Raw genomic sequence first — 24523 nt, forward strand, 5'->3', positions numbered from 1 at the left:
TTAGCTTGAAAATCTGTAGCGAAGGGATCTTCTAGGATTAGGTTTAATGTTGTGTAAGAGACAACGTAGTTGCCGCCCTAATAGAATTTCTACTGGTGATTTACTGGTATCAGTTCTAAGCGTAATTCGATAGGTAAATAGAAAGTTTTTCAAACGTTTTTTTGAACTTAATTCATCATATGTACTAGGTGACATTCTGGTTTTAAAAGTTCGAACTAGTTTTTCTGCTAAACCATTCGTCCTAGTATGATAAGTCGATGACCTAACGTGTCTAATACCGTTGCATTTGCAGTATTCCTGAAATTGTTGAGATGTACATTGAGGGCTATTTTCCGAGACTATAATTTGTGGGAGATCAAAAGAAGTGAAAATTGTATCTAGTTCATTGCATAGCTTAGTTGTAATAATCGTAGGCATTGGTTTAATTTCAATCCGTTTAGATAGTGCGTCACAGAGTACTAACCAAAATTTGCTTTCAAAAGGACCCGCAAAATCTACGTGAACCCTCTTCCATGGAAACAACTAACTAATGATAACTCACAATGTTTTCGTAAATATGGTCTCAATTTTTCTGACAAATTATCTAGGCGCCAACCAGTTTTTAAAAATTCATTGATTTTTTTAAGAATAGGATCTTTCTTAACTTCGTTTCTCAGAATGTCTTCAGATATAAGTAGGTCACGTAGCTTACCCATTTGGTGACGTGTATCTATTTTATGAATAATAACTTCTGATAATGAGAGTTTTTCGTGAGGGTTGGGCATTCGTGAGAGATAGTCAGCCATGACATTAAGTTTGCCTTTTGTAAATACAACATCGTAGTTATAGCTGCCAATCAGAAGGGCCCAACGTACTAGACGGTTGTTACATAACTTAGGCAGATTGCGTCGAGTCCCTAATAAAGGCTTGTGATTAGTCACCAAGGTAAATTTTCCACCACGTAAATATTGGTCAAATTTCTTAATTCCGAAGAAAATGGCAAGCGCCTCACGATCGATAACGGAATATTTAGCCTCTGCTGGTTTTAATTTCCGCGAAGCAAAAGAAATTGGCTGCACAATATCATTATTTTTATAGTAGAAATACTATGGATAGAGTTCTAAGATGATCTAAGTCATTTTTACCAGTTATAGCAATATCATCAAAATATACTGCGACATTTGGAATATCTTCAAGCAGTTTGTCTAGAAAATGTTGGAAAATAGATGGGGCTGTGGAGATTCCAAAAGACATTCTATTATATTGAAAATAACCTTTATGTGTAGTAATGGTAAGATATTTATTTGAGTCAGCAGCAATTGGAAACTGTAAGTAGGCGTCTTTCAAATCAATTTTGGTAAATTTCTCTCCCTTTGCTAATTTTTGACGTAATTGATCAAACAAAGGAACTGGATGTCCATGCGTAATGAGGACAGGGTTTAAAGTGCTGCGATAGTCTCCACAAATTCTCACTTGGCCATTAGTCTTAATCACATTGACAGTAGGCGTTGCCCATTCAACAGGAGTTATATTAGGATCTACTTCAGTTACTATACCAGTATCCACGAGCCGCTTCAATTCTATTTCGATATTCTTTTTCAAAGAGAACTTTACAGGTCTAGGAGGAAGGTGTTTAGGTTGTGTACCAGGTTTAATATGAATATTCACTTTATAGTTCTTGACTTTACCCAATTGATCATCAAATAGAGATTTGTATGTATTTAAAACCTGCTTAAGCGTTGTAGGTTGTTGTAAAGTACGAATAGTGTAGACTGGTTTAGGAAATTCCATATCGAATACTTGGCTCCATTGTAGACCAAATAGCATTGGATCTGCATTTTTCATAACTATTACTGGTACAATTCGTTCTTGATCTTGTACTTGTACCGTCACATCCGTCAAACCTAATGACTTAAGTTTTAAATTTCCATAAGCACGTAGATGTGGTGCGTCAGTCAACTGGGGAGCTCCTATTTGTTTTCAAAAACGGACGTCTATGATAGAATAAAGAGATCCTGAGTCCCAATCCATAGTACATGGTTTGCCATTGATAATGACGTCAATTTTCTTGCTGTCCTTGCTATTTCTATTGTTGATCTTGTGAACAGCAGTTAATTCATCTTCAGTATCGTCTTCACTAGGGCTTGAGCTCCTCGCCGTATAATCGCTGCTTCCGGAAGAGTAGTATCTATTAACTTTATGTAATTTTTTACTACCTTTACGTATTTGTTTGTTTTCGAAAGATAAATATGCTCTGCCAGTTTTCAAACAACAGTTATCAAAATGTCCTTTATTATTGCATTCTTTGCAAACATTGTCTTTAGCTGGACATAAATCTAATCCATGCTTCCTTCGTTTTCTACAACGGCGGCATTAATCAGGGGTTATACGTCTTTGTTTCTGATTACGGAGATCAGATTTATTTTGTTTAACCTTATAAACACCACTTGCTATGTTTGCTGTATTTTTATCACCTTCAGCCAGCTCACGTGATTGAGCAACTGCAAAAATTTGGGAAAAGGTTACCTCAGTAGTGCCGTCATGATGACTTTCTTCTACTAGGTCCGGCCATTTTTGTTTAAGGTCAATTAAAAGTTGCGTGTGGTTAAGACCCGTTGCAAAGCGATCTCGAAGTTGTCGTTCTAATAGCATGTCATTATAGCCACAGTCTTTACTCAATTCTTTTAATCTATTCGCGTAGTGCTCCATTGTTTCTCCATCCTGTCTAATACAATCCCAGAATTCAGAAAGTGCACGATACCTGGTTTTCTTTGTGCGGTACAGATCCATTAATTTTGATTTTATAGTATCATAAGTACTCGATTCAAAGTTAGGTATAAGTTCAATTTTAATCTCATGAAAAACTTCTGGTGATAAACAATTGACGAGCAAATATTTTTTAATGTCTATGTTTATATTATTATCCAAAATTTAACACTTGATTTCAAAGTAGTAAAAACAATTTTCTACTGTTGTCGTAGGGTTAAATTTTTCATATTTAAAATTGTTCATTATGGATAGTTTGTTGATACCTGATGTGCTAGAAACGGGTGTGCAGGGTGTATCCTGATTATTTCCGGCCACCACGGGCGTCTCCGTGGGGCCACGTTCATGTTGTGTTGATGTTGCAAGTAATTGGATTACTTGTGTTAATTGTTCATGTTGCATGCGCTGCAACTGCAGGAACTGTTGAAATTGTTCTGCGTCCATTTTTTTTTCTACTCTCGTCGCCACATTTTATAAATTAAAACCATTAGACATTAGATAGGTAAAGCTATAATAATACAATGACAATGCACGTCATAAAAACATACATTTAGAAAACAGTAGCAAAGAGTTTATAACACTTAGTATATCATGCTTATTTATCTGAGAGATATTATTACCTAGTGTCCGATTTACTGCTTAGTCTCCGTCGCAAATAAGTATTGTATCTAGTCAACTCGAATTGTAACTCGAGGCAGACAGCATTCTAAATTTATTGGATAAAATCTAAACACATGTTGCTTCTACCTAAGAGGTGAATAAAAATGCTTATGGTGAAAAGATATTTAGGGTTATTAAAACAGCTTGTCCTAACTTAAAAAAATGTTACTATATAGTAATGTTATTAAAACTGATAAAATGTTTTTGTCTAGAACTTTTTATTTTATACACTGTTACTTCGATAAAAAGAAACATCAAGCTTGTTTATAATGATATAAACAACTTATTGTACTTACATATTTTGCTTTATTTTACAAAGTGACAGTCCTGGCTAATTTTCTATTAACCCCTTTTTTATTTCTAGTCACACCAGCCTCCGGGTATATAAAAAATAAACATATTTTGGAAGTTTTGAAAAAATCTAGGCTATTTAATTAAAAATAAATAAACAAATTTTAAAGATGATCCCTAATTGTATGCTGAATCATCAAATGTTACCCTTATGTCACTGTGTAAAAGGCTTATAAAAATATATTAAAATGAAGTCACAAATTGTACTTATTCATCTGTTTTACAGTAATTATCATAATTATTCAATCGCTATACAGCAAAAATATTTAGGTATTTGTATTTTGTTCTTAGATTTCTATTTCTTATTGCCATAGAATAAGAATAGTGTAGTGATTTACCTGAGATAGTACCTTATAACCACAATATGTCTGTGGGGTTGACGAATTTTAACCAATCATTTAATCGTGTTACAAGAAAGCGGGTTTATGATTGGTCATTTTGTTGTCAAAATTACTTTTAGATTTAGTTAAGTAGGTAAGTACCTAATTTCACTGAGTCACTTTAGTTAGATTTATACAGACGAGTATAAATATTGTATTAGTTAATTACTGTTTTCTTAATTTTACAAAATATTATGAAATAACCGTTAATTTTATGTTTCAATTAGATTAATTTGTATTTCTCGATCTTTGCGGTGATGGAGTCACCGCCTTCTTTTTCAACAAATTCTGAAGCACCTCCTTTAAGTGAAGACAGTGGTCTACTGATTACAAGTGGTTCTTTTTCGAGTGATTCTGCTAGTGGATGGCATCACGTAGCATCCGAGGTGAGTCAATGATTATATATACGTGCTACAACAGGCCTCAAAATACATTATTTATTTATTTATTATTATTGGTAATTATGACGAAGGTCTTTTGTAATTTCTATTTCAGACAATGCATTCCATTTTTATCTCCTATTCGCATATTTTTATTTGATTAACATGAATCTATTGATAAATTATATATATTATTACAACGAGAACGCTCCTCATAATTGGGATGAGGGAAGAATGATGATGATGATGATCATTATATATAATAGACAAATTTTACAATTATTAAATTTAAATGTTTTGTTTTAGTAAAGTATGTTTCCTGTGCAAATACCTATTTTATGTGAAATAGCTGTTAAAAATTTTGTAACAGGTATGGCATAAATGTTATATTTATAACTAATTTTTAAATATAATGCATCACCTGGTCTACCAATTGTTGTTGTTTTGATTCCCATATAATGCAAACATAGAAAGTAGGCCTGTTTGTATTGGTTTGTGTTTTTTTTAATATACAATAATGCAGATATTAACTGTCTATTATCTATACAAGTTTTGCTTGGTTGGTGACGACTAGGTTGAGTATAATTTTTTTATTCAACTAAGAAAACAACTTCCTTTCTGTTGTAAATTACATGAGTCTATAGATATGATAAGCATCATGGAAATCATAGAATATCCTATAACAACCATACTACCACTCATGGATTGTCATTCCTGTAGATTATGGATTTTTTACATGACAAAAATAGAATGATAACCCCATCTATGTTATTGGTATATACTGATTAGGCACCAGTGAGAGATGGTAGGTAAGGATGAAGTGATGTCAGTTGGCACATTGTAATGAATTCATTGGAATTTGACCACAGTGGTCTCCAGAAGGGAATACACAGACATAAACTTAACAGGGTATTTGAGTGATGCCTATGGTGCCATTTATAAACTAAAAATAATTTTTAGTTGAGTGGTTATACTGTGGTTAAGGTTTAAACAGTGATAGATGAGTTTTGTGTTTGCAAATGGATTAGATTTATTAAGATTGTGTATATATTATTAGTCAGTACACCTTAAATACATGGAATAAGCAAAATTATAATAATATCAACTGCAGCATTGCGAATCGGATTTAATAAATATTTTGAATTTAATTATATTGTGCAAAGAACTTTTCTGAAATAATATTGTTACAAATAAAATTTTCAGACTGCTTATAATTTCTGAAGCCATCACAAACATTTGTTAATGATATATTTGTAGTGAATATAATATTTGAATGCCATGTGGTACCAGCATAGAATGGGTCACCCCTTCTATGGGAGAGGCCTATGTTCAGCAGTGGACTATTAAAGGCTGATATGATGATAATGATAATAAGATATACATTTCTGAATATCTACTTAGATTAAAATATACTGTGATAACTGAAGAAGAAAGTTTTAAATTGACACTGTTTTTGGTGTCAGTCTGATGATCTCAAATGGTCAACGCAGTAATATAATTTTTTTAACTTTTAGGATTTTCATCCATAATTTTCTCTATAATTCATTAATTTAAATTCAAAATTATAAATCATTATAATTATATTAAAATTAATATACAATGAAATTATCATAGGAAGTATTCTTATGTTTGTACAGATTTTGAGTAAATGATTTGTGCTATTATATATAAGCTATGTGATAAAAAGCGACGGATAAATGAGTTTATGTTCAACTGTTCTTACTTAGCGAATGTATTATATTTATTGTTCTTTTCATTCTTCATTATAACTCATTTGTTGTAGTAAAAAATGTATATAATTGGTCTTTTTTGATATGATGATGTTAATGTAAATGAGCTTGGCAAAATTTGATATTTCTTTTTGTTACATGCGAACACTTATAATAATTTATTTTTATAGTACTTACATGACTTGTAGTAATTGTAATTGCATAAGTTTATTTTAACAATTTTATAACCTGTTTTTCATCCTATATCTGTATAAAAGTTTTGTATAAAAGTGGAAGTTTTTGATGATAATGAATTTTAATGTTAATAAAATTTTAAGTAGACAATGTACAGAACATTATACATCTGCTCATGGCCATTCTTTATGGCAGTCAATGGGAGAGGCCTATGTTCAGCCATCGACAGATAACGGCTGATTAGATGATGAATGTCTGTACATTGGAATTAATTAAGGATAATTAATTATAGAAGATTGATATGAAGGGATATTAATAAGAAAAATAAAACCAAACAATAATTTTTAGAATTTTTGTCTGTCTGTTTGTATGTTTGTTTTGGCGTCACGCAAAAACTATTGCACCAAATTGGATTTAGTTTTCACAGTTATATTCCAAAAAATCTAACCTAAAGACTGTTTGTTGTTATTTTACAAAAAGTACCAAATTTTCGTTTTCTTTTCAAGCCTTGTGTGTTTATGAAGTGATATTTTTATTTTTATTGTAATTTTATTGTTTACGCAGCTACAAGAAAGTGATTTTGATGAGAGGTCGTTGTCATTGTGTGAGTCTACTGAAACCTCTGAACGCATGTGTGGTGACTTTTTCAATACTGTAAAAAAAGGTCCTGGGAAAGTTGTAGTGACCACTATTGAGCCGCCACCAGAATTTCAAGTAAGAGAAGTATATTTTTTTTTAAATAATAATAAATATATTATAATATCAATATGCTGTATCAGTCCCGGCATTGAATGGCCCACCCCTTCCTTTTCCGTGGGTGTCGTAAGAGGCGATTAGGGGAATTTATGGTCGATGGATGGGCAGCAGCATCCCTCTTAAATTATCTCCAAAGACCTAACTGCGGTTGCCAAACTGTTTGCCAAGCGAGGCAATTACTGGCAAAACCCCCCAATGGTAAACACCGTAAGGAAACGGCTTTTAGTCCCCGGCGGCTCTTCCTGCCCTGATCACGGTAGCGGCCACGGTAATAAGATGGAGGAGGTCTATGCACAGCAGTGGACGAATAATGGCTGAAATGATGATGATGTTATATAATAGACGAAGTTGTCTACTATACTAGTTTCAATTATTACATACCCCAAATGGACTAAAATGGTTTGTTCATTTTTTTATAAAAGGTCATCGTTCTGCACGCATTAATCCTATTAATTTAATAATTGCGAAATTTTGTAATAATGAATAGATGTATGGATGATTGTTTGTTACTCTTTCATGCAAAAACTACTTAATGGATTTCAATTAAATTTGCTACACAGGTAGCTTATATCCTAACTTAGCTCCTAGGATATTTATGTACTGATTTACAAGGGTAGAGCTGTGAGATAATTAGGTATTTCATAAGAAAAGCATAATAATTTATCGCCACATTAGCGAAGCAGTCTGGTGTAGGGTTTTATTTTGATTATTTCTTGTTTTACATTTATCTGTGATGTTGTTTCCAGTTAGTCTCCTCCATCAATGTGTAATTATTATATTACTGTATATAAAGAAATATAATCAGCTTTCCTTTCATCTATTAGTGTAGGTGTAGATTAGTAGTAGTAGCTCTTCTGACTGATCTCATTTATGACAATTAGTGATGATTTTTCATATTATGGAATATATTACAAATATTAATGTGCCGTCATTCAATTAAAACTTTGCAAATACGGTCATAATACTAAATTATATAAGTTTTGTTATTTTTTTTTTCCAGGACAACCCTGTTCCAGTAAACATTGACAATTTTACGGCTGTGTATGTGCCTCCAACTATTATTTATTCCAATGAATCGGCAACTAAATCTAAATCATCAAGCTTAGATATTCCGATGTCTACTAGGCATGTGTCACCTATTTATCCGAGGAAATTAAAACCAGAATCGTTGTACGAACGTCGCCAGTGTTTGAATCACAGGTTTGCGAGTCCCAGACTCTTACATTTAAGTCCTTGCCGCACAAATAGGCCGTCGTCAAGAAACTCTCTTTCGTCTCGTTTATCAAGTAGTCATAACTCGCTTGTCACCCAGTTCCAAGCAGATGACTCGAGCTTTATAACGCAAGCTATATCACATGATACTTTATCAGCAAAAACGTCCGACATCACAGACATGTATAATGTCCCTTTCGACAGCGACATTTATGCGGTGCCTATAGATATGGTACGTCCTAGTCACGTCAACACGAGAAGTAAAGGAAAGAAGTTTCCTAGAAGTAATAAAAAGCGTGGTAAAAGCACTCCACAAAGTATAGGAACTAGCCATTTACCACTTGATAGGAATCATAAGCTCAAAGAAACTAGTAGACATAAAGACGTTAAGACTAAAAGACATAGCTTGCCTAGTTCTACTTGCAAGAAAAGTGCTACTGATTCTGATACTGATTCACTTCACTTGACTTTGCGTGAAATGAGAAAATATTTACACACATTATATTCTAGTTCAAGTGATTCTGAATGTAGAAATACGATGAATAAGAAGAACAATACTATTATGACAAATGTTGGTATACATTCTAGACATTCGACAAAAGATGCGGGCGCTACAGTATTTTTAAAAGAAAGTAATGAAGGTCCCAAATCGGTAGAAACTAACAATAATCATAAGAAAACTAATAAAAATTCCTTTGGAATGAATGCTAAAAATAAGAAACATAAAGAAAATATCCCAAAGGATATAATAGAAGTAGATAAAAACGACAAGACTTTAAAGAAAATGTCATCAAATCAAAATCAAAAAGTTAAAATGTCTCCCGTTAGAATTTTGTCGATAAATCTGAAACAAAGTTTCTGTAATTTGTTTCGTTGGCGACGTCAATCTGTGATCGATAATAATACTGATATTGAAAAAGTGAACGGAAGTAAGGAAAACTCTCCGCCACCGGCCGTAAGACGTGCACTGCCCCCGCTACCGCTGCCGCAGACACCACAAACCTCTCGTCGACCCGCTAACGAAGAAGAGACGGTTATGGATTTTGCTACTTCTATCCAGAAAGTTAAGGATGTAAGTATTTTAATATTACTGCGTTTTGTGTGCAAACAAATCTCTGTGCGCTCTCGAAGACTTTTTCTACGCACATTAGGACACATTATATACAGTCATTAAATGTATAAATTTAAGATGAGTATCTGATGACATCTTATGTAAGTTTAAAATAAATATTATAACCCATATTTCTTAAATGTAGATGTAGAGGAAAGACCAAATCGATTTCAATAATTCTGAATACATAAGTCTTTATTTTATCTGTCAAATATAATGTATATTTTTTTTTTTTAGTATGGCTGGTATTGGGGCCCCATCTCCGTGGAGACAGCTGAGAAAATACTATCTAATGAGCCAGATGGGTCTTTTATTGTACGAGATAGTAGTGACGACCATTATATATTCACACTAACATTTAAATTGAATGGGCTTAGACACGTTAGAATAGAACATGATCAGGGTAAATATTAAATTATTATAATATGTTATTTATTTATTAAGCAACTTCATTTTGTATATATTAAAATTTAAAAAAAAAATCCTTTGAACTATTTTAACAATTGATATATCTTTTAAACTGTGAAATAAGTGTATAAGTAAAAGATAAAAACTTTCTAAAATCAGTAAATACCTAAAATCAGTCTAATAGAGAACATTTATATGAATAAAGAGTTTACCATTTTATAGGTATATTATCAATAATAAATACAAAAACACATTTTATATATTCATATTCCTAAAAATATTCTTATCCTCTACTTCAGGTAATTTTTGCTTCGGTGGGTGTACTATGTTCAAAGCTCAAACAATTGTGGAATTCATAGAGAATGCTGTGGAGACATCTCGAAGTGGGCGATATTTATTCTTTCTGAATTTGAGGCCTGTGCTAGGACCTGTACGAGTACAGCTTCTATACCCAGTGTCTAGATTTAAACGCGTCCAAAGTCTACAGCATATGTGCAGGTAAATAAATAAATATAAAATAAAAAATCGACCAAATCTATATCAGACCAGACATATGAATATTGTGGCATGTTATAATTTATTATTATAAGAGAATTTTTAAAGTGCGATAGCTTTTAATGACAATAGTGAAATGAATGCAAAGCTCGGCGAAGGTCTATTTAACTAATTTTACTACTCATCTAATTAACTGATTTAAAAAAAAAAGATAAAAGTTTTTGTTTTTATGTTTGCCCATCGATTTCCCTGTCAAATGTGGTCTACAAGTTTTTTTTTAATTTATTTATTTACGTAGTTTATACATTTTTTTTAATTTAAAAGGGTACTGCCGAAAAAATGAATGAGATAATTAATAAGTTGACAATAGTACCACCATTGTCAGTCGACAATGGTGGTACTAATTAATAAAATTAATAATATATAGCATTCTGTCCCAGTCAACCTTTGACAAAACAGAAATATAATTATGCGGTGAAAATTTTAAAAATTGTTGTAGATAAACAATTACACTCATATCCATATTGATTTACAAATTATATAACACATGCAATAGAGTACTACTGCACATCATAATCATATAAATGTACTTACATGAATACATTAAACAAATATTACTTACATATACAAATATATATCATAAAAACATACATAGATGATAATGTTCTGTAATACCAATGAAGCAACTATAGAGAACAAAGGTGATGATGATGAACTGCTTGCATAGCTTCACCATAAGAGATTCGTCGGCTTTTTAAAATTAAATTTGTTAGACTCTTATGTTGATGAGCCTCAAAACTGAATTAGAGAGAAAAGTTGTTTACTTATTAAGACAAATAATGTTTTTACATGAACGAGTTGATTTTTGTGAAAGATTTTTACTCCCCCCCCCCCCTTTACCCTTCTTAAACGGGGCTTTCGAGTGGTTTTTATTCTGGCAGCCTGAGCTTTACATTTCGAGACATGTCACAATAAGGTTCTGGTCATATTTGGGCATTCTTGGTCTTTTCTGTGCTAATTAATCAACTGTTTCATTACCGTGAAAATCGCCATATGTAACGTAAATTTAATTACTTTCCAGTAGTTTATATTAAGTCGACATTATAATAGTATCAGATATATGTAAGTTAGAAATCTTAGGTCATGAGATAAGGTCTAAATTAGGATTTGTAAATATAAATAAATTTATCAAATAATTATAATATCATTATTATAATTATATATTTTTTATTTACTCGCCATATAATAATTTATTAAATAATCTTGGTTATGTCTCTTTAAAACATTGCTATATATAAATGGGATAGACAAGAAAACTCATACTAGAATGATTTACTTAATACACTATGTGTAAAAAACACCTGTTCTCGTAATCTACACATGCTATTTAAAAATGCGTCCATTACTGAGTTAGTAATCTTAAGATTTTCTTTTCAGATTTGTGATATTAAAGCACGTTCGTCGCGACCTCATCAGCAACCTACCTCTGCCGAGACGTCTTCTCGACTATTTGAGTGCTACGCACTACTACGCAGAGCTTCTAGGAGAGATATAGGCGCATTTTATAAATAGGTTAGACATTAAATTCTCTTTTACTGTTTAATGTAACAATATTTTCTATTGAAAAAGTTTTAAAAACTGTATTTAATATCAAAACAAAATGCTTTCTTCACTCAGGCGTCATATAAACTTTATACCATCTAATATATAGACATTTATGTAGTACTAGCGGCCCGTGGTGGAGTCGCACGAGTGGACATTTTTACATTTTAAAAAGTGGCCATTAAGGCTGCACACGCGACGGAAGCTTAAAAATGGAGTAACTTCTCCCGTTTTCCCAACATTTCCCTTCACTGCTCTGCTCTTATTGATCGTAGCGTGATGAAAAGTATAGATACTATAACCTGCCCAGGAGTATGAAGAATAATTGTACCAAGTTTCGTTAAAATCCGTCGAGTAGTTTTTGTTTCTATAACGAACATACAGACAAATAAAAATTTTACTGATTGCATTTTTGGCATCAGTATCGATCACTAATCACCCCTGATAGTTATTTTGGAAATATATTTCATGTACAGAATTAACCTCTCTACAGATTTATTATAAGTATAGATAGATATACTACACATTATTATAAACTGTAAGCATATTGCTATTGGCAAATTGTATAATCACGGCCTATCAAAACAAAAGTATCTCAATAAGATTAAACCGTGTGCACCCAGCATTGTAACAATGTAACCCTTTACAATGCTGGTTGCACACGGTTTTATTTAATATTGGGTATATACAATTAAGACTCAATAAAAATTCAACCAAATTAAAGTTAAATTTCTTCATCCAGATCAACTAATATTGCTGACTGAGCAAGAATTTGGGTAGAACATTTAAATATCATATCTATTCCTTTGTTGTCTCTAAATATATATTCGCAATTTTTATTAAGTTGGCAGTAAAAATAATGCATTATAGAAATATTTGTCACCTATATCTGTACCAACAGAAAATTGCCAACATTAGTACGCAATTTACTTTTGGTCTCAACTCAGCTTTACTTAACTGTAAATAGAATGTGCAATAGGCTGACGGAGAATGGTCTCTCTGTCTAACCAAATTAGGCTAAGAATTTTCCCACAAAAATAAAAAAAAGTACTATCCAACAGGGAACATTATAAGATGTGCGTAGACAGTGAGGTAACCTAAAGTCCAAGAAAGTTTATATTTATAAAAAAATATATACATATTTAAATAGCAAAATGATTGTTGCCATTAATATCTATCCAATAGGTAATAGCTATCTTGGCAACATTTATATGCCCAAGTACGCACCTAGTGTAGGTGCCCGCAGTCTATTATGACTATCGTAACAATACTTATTCTTGTTTTATTATACTATGATATATAATTATGAATTAAATTCACACAGCATAACTTCAATTAAATATGAAGTATTAGTATTTTTTATTTCGCCATAACTACACAGTTATATTAGGTTTATATATATGTGATAATAGAAGATTGTAATTTTCTGTATTAGAATTTATTTTTCATGTATTATTTTGTAACTAACAAAAATTGAAAGCAATTTTAGTAATTCTAGTAGGTACACTTAATTTTTTTGTATAGTTACGGTAATTTTTGTTGTTTAGTATTTGGATATTGTATTTGTTTCTAAATAAAAAAGCTATATGATTTGTTTAAGTAAAAATTTAAGCATTATAAATGAAAGTATTGTGAGTTTTGCATTAATATGTTGCTTTAATTATTTATTATTATATATGAATTAATTTCATTGATTATTGTAGCCTGATGAGGTGAACAGAATTCATAGGGACATTTGTATACTCGTGTTTTTTTTTTCTAAATTTCAATACAATATCCATTTTATAGGTATAATAATAATAATAATAATAATAAGTCATACATGCTTATTGAGTAGCATTAAAAATTAATTTCTGCATGTAAAAAACATACACTTACTATTGACTATAAGTCACGTTTTTGGAATTCACAATTTTTTTGTTCTGTGGTATTGTATTACCACATTGTTATCACTAATAATAATATTTATTATTTCCAATTTTTTAATTGGTGAAAATTAAATGATAATCTTGCCTGAGTTATTACTTAAATTACAATGACGATAAGCAGATCCGTTGACCGTGATAAAATTACAAGGATATAACTTATAATAATTGATTCATTCAACCAAATCACGTGGCGATCTTACGGGTGCTGTACTAGCAATGTGAACTAATATCTCAAAGCAAAAAATTCATAAACGCGAAAGTTTTTAGTATCATTCAGGTTTCTGTATATATTAAGTACCTAAATGTTATGCCCACGAATGCTTTACATATATGAACACTATTCTGTACCCTTACACAACCACTACGATGTTTTGAACATCTGTAGTCATAATCTAGACTGTTTTTGCTAAGTGGCATACCTCCAATAATATCTCTGGTCGACTTTGAGGTATCTTGAAATAATGACAGTGCCAAATATCACAAAATAGGTATTTGTCTATCGACAGACTTGTAATATCAACCTACTGACGAGTTTATCTCATTTCTCAAGTACTGTGGAAGTACTATATGTTATGATTGTAAATGCAAAGATAACGAGGTATGTAAGTACATACTCATTACGGAATATTATTTAATACTATGTCGTAAACTTCTCATCAGGCTACTAGTAGGTAGAGTATTCATGACTATATGACGCGTGACTAAATTATTATTTGTTTATGCTAATGTAAAATTTTATATTTAGTTTCTCTTTTTTACCAAAGATCATATTAATATAATTAGTATTTATTGATAATATCAATTATAAGTTAATTAAGTTACGCAATATAATAATAGGTTTGCAGTGTTAATGAGCTTGAAGTTGCTATTTCTAGTTTGTAGTTATTATCGAGTTGTTATAATATATTAATATTTTGTTTATTTATTTTTTATTAATTCATGGAATTTATGTGTACGGTAATAACAATCAATTATATGAATGAGTTATTGTTTACTTTTTTCGAACTACATACCTAGTTCTTAATTTTTTTTATTTTATTCATTATAAATTTAAAATTAATCACAATAATAATAGTCTACTTGATTGAGATCGATACTGATTTGGTATTTATACCAAATCTATCTTCATACAGCGATCTATATTTATAGGTACTGTCACATGCAACTACTCCATCAGATTCAATCGATGGCTTAGAGGGAACACGTGTAGAACTTATCAAAAATAATTTCTATTCTAAAGTTAGACCTCTAATTTCGAGACGTACTGATACAAAAAAAGTTATTTGATTAATCAATACGTACCTAACGAAATATTTGTTAGCTGTGATGAATTATTACTGTTTTAGGTAGAATTTTTCATTAACACCGAACTTTAGAAAATTAATAAGGAAAAAATAAGTATGTACATGTATGTATAATTTTGTAAATAGTATATATATATATAAGCATACTTATATAATGAATGTAATCGAAAATGAATCTCTTTCGAGTTGTGAAATTTAATGAACACGAGTTTTATTTTAATTTATAATGACTAACGCAACCTAATCTGACCTGAATCTACTTTTTTATAATATCTCATATATTGTCACTTCCTAAATTCAATATAATCGACATTGCGATTGATAGGCTAGCTATAAAACATTATTTATTATCATAGTGCTTATAATTTCACTAACATAGTGCTACAGAAGTGACATGCGTGTCAAGACATAAGGATTATAACCACGTTCTAACTAATAATATTCTAAATATCTCAGACGCAATAAAAGAACTGAAATCATCATACATTAAGTACCTACTTGTTCAATGTCAAAGTAATTGTAGCTTCAATACATATAAGATGGTCTCACGCATAAACACTTAATGCTATATCTGTCGAGCTGTATCAGTATAATAATCTCGTGACAGTCGAATCAATCATACGCATTGGTAATAGTTTCATAATTATAACTTATAAATAATAGTAATATAGGCAATATTAGTTCGCATTACTAACATTAAAACTGTGTTACACTCTAATTTACAGGAATTGATTCCATTGAACGTATGATTTAAAACAAGTATACGAGTAAACTTTCTCTGTGGAGAATTAATTTTCGAAGCATTAATAAACACATGAGTACAAATAGAATTCTTGCCAATATAGCATAAAGGATAATACAATACGATAATAGCGAATTACACCAGTGGCTTTTATAGGTTTCAATAATAATAATATTTCTATTTTGTTGTCTTATTCTAGAGATACATAAGTATTAATACTGCATAAGATGCTGCGTTACATATCTCGTTAAAAAATTAACAGCGATTATTATATAATAGTATTATATCAACCGTTAATTGTCCACTGCTGAACGTAAACCTCATCCATAACGGGCGTTTTACCAGTAGATGCGATGTTTGCAGGCGGGTTAGTAACCGCAAATAGGCTTTTGGTGATGTTTGGAAAGGGACGCTGCTGCCAATATCTCGACCATAAGCTCCCTAAGTCTCCTCTTACGATACCCACGGGAAAGAAGATGTGGCCTATTTTATGCCGGGACCTACACGGCATTGTAAAGATTATTATATAATAATCGTTGTTAAATTTATATTATTTATGCTATTTCGCATTCTCGCGCATGTACCGAATATTTGTAAAAGCTACAACTGATATAATTACTGGCAAATGGCACCCGGTCTATTGGCCCGTAAGTAAATCAAATTGGGCTCTCGACACCACCAAAGAAGATGTAAACACGTTCATTGTCATTTTCGCGATTTAAAATATCAACTATCAACGCTGCGCCTTGTATTGACGCAACTTATAAACACGGTGTTGTAATTTGTACCCTTATATTAATTAGACTTTTGTTTCTTATAAAGTCATTATATGATACCAGTTCGATTGATCATGCTGCAATATGTATATAATAAAGAAAGAATACAAAATGACTGTGAATTTTATATAATATGTAATTGTCTCAGGGTAGCGATAATTAAAATACGTCGTGTCGTCATTCAATCGTCCCTTATTTTGATAGTGATTGACTATAAAATAATGTGATGTTTTCTCTTTACGCAATACGAATGGGCTGTAAAATATGAATACTTTAATTAATCAGTAATATAACCATAGACGCACTTTTATTATTATACTACAATTCGGTATTCATAATAGGGATTTATCTCAAACATCTAACAAAACCATCTCTATATATTGTGATGCAATCTTTATATCTATAAGAAGTCGATGTCTAATTTGGTATCTACCAAAACAGACATCGACTTATTTTTTCTCCTGGCATTTGCTCCAGTTTATTCTTATTAGTCCTGCACAACATCGTACGGTTATGGGTTGTCCGTTCACTGCAATTTTGTATTATAAGCAACCAGGTCATTAGTGGTCAACCATGGCCTCTTTTTCCTTTTTCTATTACTATCATTTTGTTAATCACATGGTTATCATCCTGATCCATCACATGTTCGTACCAGCGCCAGGCGGTTTTCTCTTAAATTTTCTTGTACCACTTGCAACCTTAAAAATGTCACGGATATACTCGTTTTTAATTTTATCCAATCTGGTTATTCCAAAATACTAAAATAGACATCGACTACTGCTTTTTTATGTTTACAAGGAAATAGTAATATATCATTAATATATCGATTGCTCGCTCAGCTTACAAATGTGGTAATGGCACAATTGTTATTTTTTATAAGAGTACTATAAAATTTAAGTCCAATCACGCTGGGTTTTTAAAATATTTGCAACTATTCTTTGCAAATGTGAACTAAATCATCGATATGTTGCTTTGATAAACTGTTTGTATAAATTATTATATAAGGAAATCACTGCAATCTTGAAGGATAAGATTAATAAGCACAAGATTTTGAGGATGATGGAAACAAAAACGTAGCGTATGATTATATTAATGTGTTCATTTATGTATGAAAAACATATTTTATATATATAATATTTTTGTATGTATATCATATATTTTTGGAGGTAAGAGTAACCTTTTGTAAGTTTATTTGAGACTTCTGAAGGTTCTATAGGTAGTGAAATATAATTTCTTAAAAATTCGTAATTAATATTTATAAAAAATAAAGACATTTTAGAACAAATAAATGGATCTGTGATGGCGACGTGAATATCTGTGTCAACTACCACTTTACGGACTGCAGTGGTTTCTCTTAATATCCATATACACACACACACATTATTTTTAGAAAATATTTTTTTTTAGTTCAATCAAAAATAGCTAACATTATAAGTGTGTTAGGATGTAATTATAATTGAAAGAGGAATGAAGTGTTGTAAGCAATTAGAGTAGGTATACTTTATCTATGTTAATAAATTATTCAAAACAACAAATACATATTAAATTCATCATTAGCTATCTATACATCGATAATATTGTTTTTTCACATTTTTACTAATAATTATGGCAATTAAAAAATAAAGATTAATCTTTCAGCGCAATGTACAATATTTTTGGTCAGTCCGTCTTTAGCCAATACAAATAATCGATGGTTTCCCCACGCGAGAACATGCCACATGTAGTTGTGAGAAAAGCATGGTGTACCCGAATCTAAGTCACAAACAGGCAACGTTTGACCTTGTGTACCTAGTGACTTATTTATCGTCATTGCGTATGCCAATCTAATTGGGAATTAAATGCGTTTGAATTTAATTGGCGCATTTGCAGTAATTATAGGGATTCGTGGTAGCAATACATTTTCGCTTCTGAACTTCGATAACGTTTTGGGCGTTTCCAGCAATATTTTGAATTATTTCTGTTGCTCCAAAAGATGCCATTTGGAAACGAATGTGTGAATTGACTTTAGGAATAGAAGGCCTACCATGAAATGTTTTACGAAATTTGGAGTCCGAACGAAACACAAATTTGATGTTAAAAGTACATGATACATACCGTTTAAAAATATTAAAAATGCTAAAGTATCGTTCCTTTGGACTTTTATGGTAGGATTTATGACAAACGAAATGTTAAGCTCCATTTACTGGGTTGATTTCGGTATGAACAAAAATACGAAATTGAGTCCGAAAATTCGGAGTTTCATTTCATGGTAGACTCTCTGGATAGAATCTGGACCCGTATTTGAAGTTGTATGTATTTTTTTCAAATGTATTTTATAAAAATTTTTGTCAAAAAAATAAAAAAAAAATTTTTTAGGTTTTTATATATATATATATATATATATATATATATATATATATATATATATATATATATATATATGTGTGTGTGTGTGTGTGTGTGTGTGTGTGTGTGCGTGTGTGTGTGTGTGTGTGTGTGTGTGTGTGTGCGTGCGTGCGTGCGTGTGTGTGTGTGTGTGTGTGTGTGTGTGTGTGTGCGCGCGCGCGCGTGCGTGCGTGCGTGCGCGTGCGTGCGTGCGTGCGCGCGCGCGCGCGCGCGCGCGCGTGCGTGCGCGCGCGCGCGCGCGCGCGCGCGCGCGCGCGCGCGCGCGCGCGCGCGCGCGCGCGCGCGCGCGCGCGCGCGCGCGCGCGCGCGCGCGCGCGCGCGCGCGCGCGCGCGCGCGCGCGCGCGCGCGCGCGCGCGCGCGCGCGCGCGCGCGCGCGCGCGCGTGCGTGCGCGCGTGCGCGCGCGTGCGTGCGTGCGTGCGTGCGTGCGTGCGTGCGTGCGTGCGTGCGTGCGTGCGTGCGTGCGTGCGTGCGTGCGTGCGTGCGTGCGTGTGTGTGTGTGTGTGTGTGATATGTAACTACCCTACATTAATTTTTTTTAAGTTGCTAATTATTGAATTTTCATTTTTTACTCTATTAATCTAGGTGTATTAAAGTTTAATAGATTAATAAATATATATTTATGTACTGGAGTATATAAACATATATTTATTTATATACTCTAGTACATATAATAAGAATTAGAATGGAAAAACATGTATTCGGCATTTCACAGTAGTTTACGGTATAATGGTAAGTCAACATTATTACACTTCGGTGAATACTGAAAGGTTCCGTTCAGTATATTTTATAGAATTGCGCGTATTCACAGCTCTGATTTTCAGTGGGGACACCGAACATGAGACAGTGTTCATATAACATCATCTTACAATCAATTAGGACAAAACAAAAATGTCGATTGTGCAAAACAACTTCGACAAAACATTATTCTATGGAGTATTTTGGTGCCTATATTTGGTACATATACAAATCACTAGATCGACATATAATATGTTGTTTATCGTTACTTCAATTTACGTATTATTTCATCTTATCCAAAGTGTAATGAGAGAATTTTTAAAGATAAACAACAATTGTTTTTGTGATTATTATAATTCTTATCAAAGTTTGCTATAAGATTAAGTCGAAAATCTGACTTTAAGGAAACGCAATGTCATTAGTAATATAAGCGTGCTTGTAGAATATTAGCTGTATATAATTATTGTATTTATTAATATAGCGTGATGATCGCGCGTCGACTGAATATTCTATAGTATCGGCGACGGTATAATATAACAATCGATTACCTTGTAATTATAGAGTGGGTATATATAATCTAGTGGACTAATATGGATGTGATAAATGTCTACAAACAGTTAAAGTACCTATTAATCTTTAGCATTGAATGCTGTGTTTTAGAATATGATGGTACTAAAATTTTTAATTCCACAAGCTAGAGTTGCCAGATGCTGTTTTTGATTTTTACCCAAATACCTTAACGGCGTTTTCTATGCTCATTTTCTTATCTTCATTGCTAAATCTTTTGGTATGGATTTATACAAGCTACATTGTGTACAAATACCAAAACCGTTTCAAAAAAATAGCCCAATTTCTCTACGGCTATTTTATTTTTCGCCAACTATGGAATAGTTCTCCAATTTTCATGAGCAAAAAATATTTACTCAAAATTGCGAAAAAATACCCGATCTGACAGTGCTGACAACTATCTTTTTACTCAATAGAACTAAAAGACCCATTCTAGGTCTAAAATCTTTATTCATATTATCATTTTCACAAATCAGGGTTATTCGTATTTGTAGATCTATACTGATACAAACTCAATTATTCTCATTTATTATCTTATCGAGTTTTATTAACAAATATCATCATTTAACTACTATTAAAAATAAGATTTTGTATTTAACTTTTTGTACAATCGGTCGCTTGGTTATTATTCCAAAAACTAGATATACACTGCTTAAATTGCTGGACGCCAATATTGTGTAACAGGTCATTTTCAGTCCTAACCTATGAATTGTATACTTGCAACAAGGTCACTTAACAATCGTGTATTACTACTCAATTGTTTGAGTATTAAATAGATAAATAATTAAACAATATATCTGATTTTATCTTAATTAAATTTAATATTTTTTATCCATCATCCTCTGCTTACTGCAAAAAATTATATAGATTAAAGTAACTTATTTTACTTGCTTGTATGATACCTCTACGACAAGTAAGACGTTTCGATTTTAATATACTATGCGCGTTTTGCTCAACCTTGCAATGTTCTATTTTATCCATAATAATTTTAAACCAAGTTGTTAATTCAAATACTTGTATATAAAATGTATTGAGTTTTAAAGTATAGGGTACCACAATTTAATAATTATTTATACACAAATATTATTTGAATTATTTCATCAAATATGCTAAAAATATTTTTACTTACACTTTGTGGAGATATTAATAAAGGTAGTAAATAACCAACGTATTAGATTGATGCAGATATTTAAACTACAGAAACGATATTTCCAATGTTTTTTTACAAACAATATTATTTATATAGGTACGCATATAAAGTAAAATGTTAAATATTTTAAAGCTAAAACCTGTCAAGCAAATGCATTCTAATATTTGGTGATTATTTTATGTAATGTATGAGTAAGTAATACTCATGAATTAATAATCTTTATAATTGAGATGTAGATGATTGATTTTAACATACTGAGGGCAGAGACTTGAGTTATACTTAAATTATTGACGGCAGCAGTTTATAAAACAGAAAGGGTGTGTTTATAACATTATTTACTAGTAAATTTATTATAAAAACGGCAGATTATTTAAGAAGTAGGTAATTTTATTGTATAAATACTTGTGAATATATTTTATTATATCTTGTTGCATCAATTTAAGGTAATACCAAACAAACACTATTATTTATTGAAATTTATGTTAACATTTTGAAAATTGTATAAATACATAATGCTATGCAAATGCAACAATTAATAAAAATATATGGAACAACAATCTCAATCTCTCACAAGTGTGTGTATTGTTATTTTATATTTACAATACCATATTATCAAGTACACTATTATAATATTACTTGTGTGTATGTGTGTTACAATTGTGTCAAAATACCCCGGTGAACTTGTTGATCTTTCTCGAATTGCATCGTTATTTAAAAAATTATAGGAATTCAAACAGTATATTATAACGATATTAAATAACACGTTCAATATTCATTCAAAATTTCATAGCGTTAGCTTATAATCACATTAATATAAATTTTATACAAAAACTTAATGTATAACTAAATGTAGATTTCATAGGCGTCACAATGTGTTTCTTAGTAAATTCACAATAGCTATGGTATAAATTGTTTTTATCCTTAAACATTTTGTCTCGTTAACAAAATGGTAATAGCCATGCAAAAAATGTACTTGCAAATATCTAATATAAATAATAATAAAGACTAAAGACCTTTAAAGATCATTTCTTTATTAATGACCGCTCAAGTATAGAAATTCAGGAAGCTGTAGAGAAAAAAAATTGTTATTTGATTTTCTTATAGTAGAGGGAGTGAGGGAACGGCGGTCATTTGTGATCAAGAAATTGGTGTGATTAGTGGCATCTAATTGTGTTAATATGTTTTTCGTAGTATAAAAATTAACCTTCAAGCCTTGCCCAACGTAAAAAATAAAATGAAACAAAACAAGAACCAAAATAGCAATCATTTATTTAGGATCTCAATGATTAGCTATTTAGTTTTTGTTTGGTCCCATTTTATCATAATGGACACAAAATTATTGAATTCATTAATTATTAGCAATTCGTAGCATAGATATAAATTTATTTATTTATATCATTATTATAATTGCGATTAACGCGTGTCTCTGTTGATTTTATTTTATATTTAGAATTGTTCCAAAGCACAAATTAGTTTAAATTTAAGGTTGTAGCATAATCTGTATTTATTTACTAACGTTGAAGCTTTGCGTTGAAGTGACTATTTGTTAAATAAGATTGATATATTACAGTTAATATCACATTGCATGTAATGCAAATTTGGGTAATATTAATTTAATCTAAGTTAGTTCATTCTGTTTTGTAAAAATGGGACTCGGGAATAAATAAGTTCCGAACTATAAAATTGTTTTATTTTGTAACTATCGGTTTTGACAGTAGGCACCTATTTATCTTTCTATACTGTTATTTGTCGATGTATAACATGTTTTGGAAATAGGTATTCTCAAATCGACATGAAATATGTCGTCCTCTTCTCGTTATCCTACACCACCTGTCCCCCTAGAACAAGTACAAACAAATCTATTGATATAATCGTTTTGTTAGCGCTCACATGAGTAAACAAGACAGCGCATGTTGCATTCTAATTCTATCTCATGAACTCGCTAACGATAGCTATTCTAGCTGTTAGTTGCGCTGCTGATTATTCTTCGCCCACCCTTAGTTGCCTCTTACGATACCCACGGGAAAGAAAGAGGTGACCTATTTTGTGCTGGGATTACATGGCTAGCATGCACTAATTTATATTCTAAAATTAAAATGCTGATGGGCAGGACACCTAATGCAATACCAAAACAAAAGATGTACAATAGAAGCAACAAAGTGGACTGGCCCAAATGGAAAAAAAAGAAAAGTACCGCATAGGAAAGTATAGACTGATGATGTTGATATCATGGCTAAAGCAGAAAAAGAATAAATAAGAATAGGTAAGAGATAGAGATAATTGGTAAAAATTCGCAAAGAGGGGTTTCGCCAAGACCCTTCCTGGAATAACATGATTAAGAAGTTTGTAACGAAAAATGGGTGGATGTTTGTTACTCTGTCATGCAAAAATTATTGAATGAAATTAATGTAGATTATCTACGATAATAGATATGTCACACGCCTTAAAAATCCAAGAATTGAAAATGTCTGAGAAAAATATACACAATAATTCGTCTAAATTTCGTTATTGTATAAAAATGCATGTATAAGAATATGAGAAAACAAATTGTTTTAGAAAGGAAAGCTTTATTATTTATTATTATATAGATAGATGATCATATACATAATCGTTAAGACAGCACTAATAGATAACTACAATTAATTTCTATCAACGCAGGCAGGAGCAGCAGCAATGCCGGCAGAGACGTAGCAACTCCTCGCCCAGTAGATATACCTACTCGTAGTTACCGAAATATACCGCGTGTTGCAGTAATTAACCATTTACAGTTATTAGCAATTTTTTGTACTATCCGTACGCTATACTATTTCGTACGCGTGAATTTCAGAAGTAGAAAAATCATTGAGATTAACTACTTCTAAATACCATATAAAGATAAAAATTGGTATATGTTTACCAATTTTTAAGTTAGACCTCAGAAATATAATGTA

General features: G+C 31.6%; 1 protein-coding gene across 2 annotated transcripts; it reads left to right on the plus strand.

Annotated features, from left to right (window-relative positions):
• The first annotated feature begins 4246 nt into the window (after window positions 1-4246).
• On the plus strand, window positions 4247-15435 carry LOC113516487 (uncharacterized). Of its 2 annotated transcripts, none has more exons than XM_026900908.3 (6): window positions 4247-4522; window positions 6985-7134; window positions 8177-9460; window positions 9737-9902; window positions 10207-10405; window positions 11840-15435. In XM_026900908.3, exons 1-6 carry the CDS (start codon window positions 4394-4396, stop codon window positions 11955-11957), a joined length of 2046 nt encoding a protein of 681 aa, XP_026756709.2. In that variant the 5' UTR covers window positions 4247-4393; the 3' UTR covers window positions 11958-15435. The 2 variants fall into 2 exon arrangements, with proteins under 2 accessions (XP_026756709.2, XP_052752533.1); XM_052896573.1 differs by lacking the exon at window positions 4247-4522 and adding an exon at window positions 4823-4886.
• Window positions 15436-24523: the final 9088 nt, after the last annotated feature.

The sequence above is a fragment of the Galleria mellonella genome, unplaced genomic scaffold, assembly GCF_026898425.1.
Source record: "Galleria mellonella isolate WM207_F2 unplaced genomic scaffold, CSIRO_AGI_GalMel_v1 utg33, whole genome shotgun sequence".
In the NCBI taxonomy this organism is placed as follows: domain Eukaryota; kingdom Metazoa; phylum Arthropoda; class Insecta; order Lepidoptera; family Pyralidae; genus Galleria; species Galleria mellonella.

Coding starts and splice junctions, on each gene's coding strand:
- LOC113516487 (XM_026900908.3), top strand. CDS start 4,394: ATGGAGTCACCGCCTTCTTTTTCAACAAATTCTGAAGCACCTCCTTTA. Junction 9,461..9,736: donor CTATCCAGAAAGTTAAGGAT/GTAAGTATTTTA, acceptor TTTTTTTTTTAG/TATGGCTGGTATTGGGGCCC. Junction 10,406..11,839: donor AGTCTACAGCATATGTGCAG/GTAAATAAATAA, acceptor TTTTCTTTTCAG/ATTTGTGATATTAAAGCACG.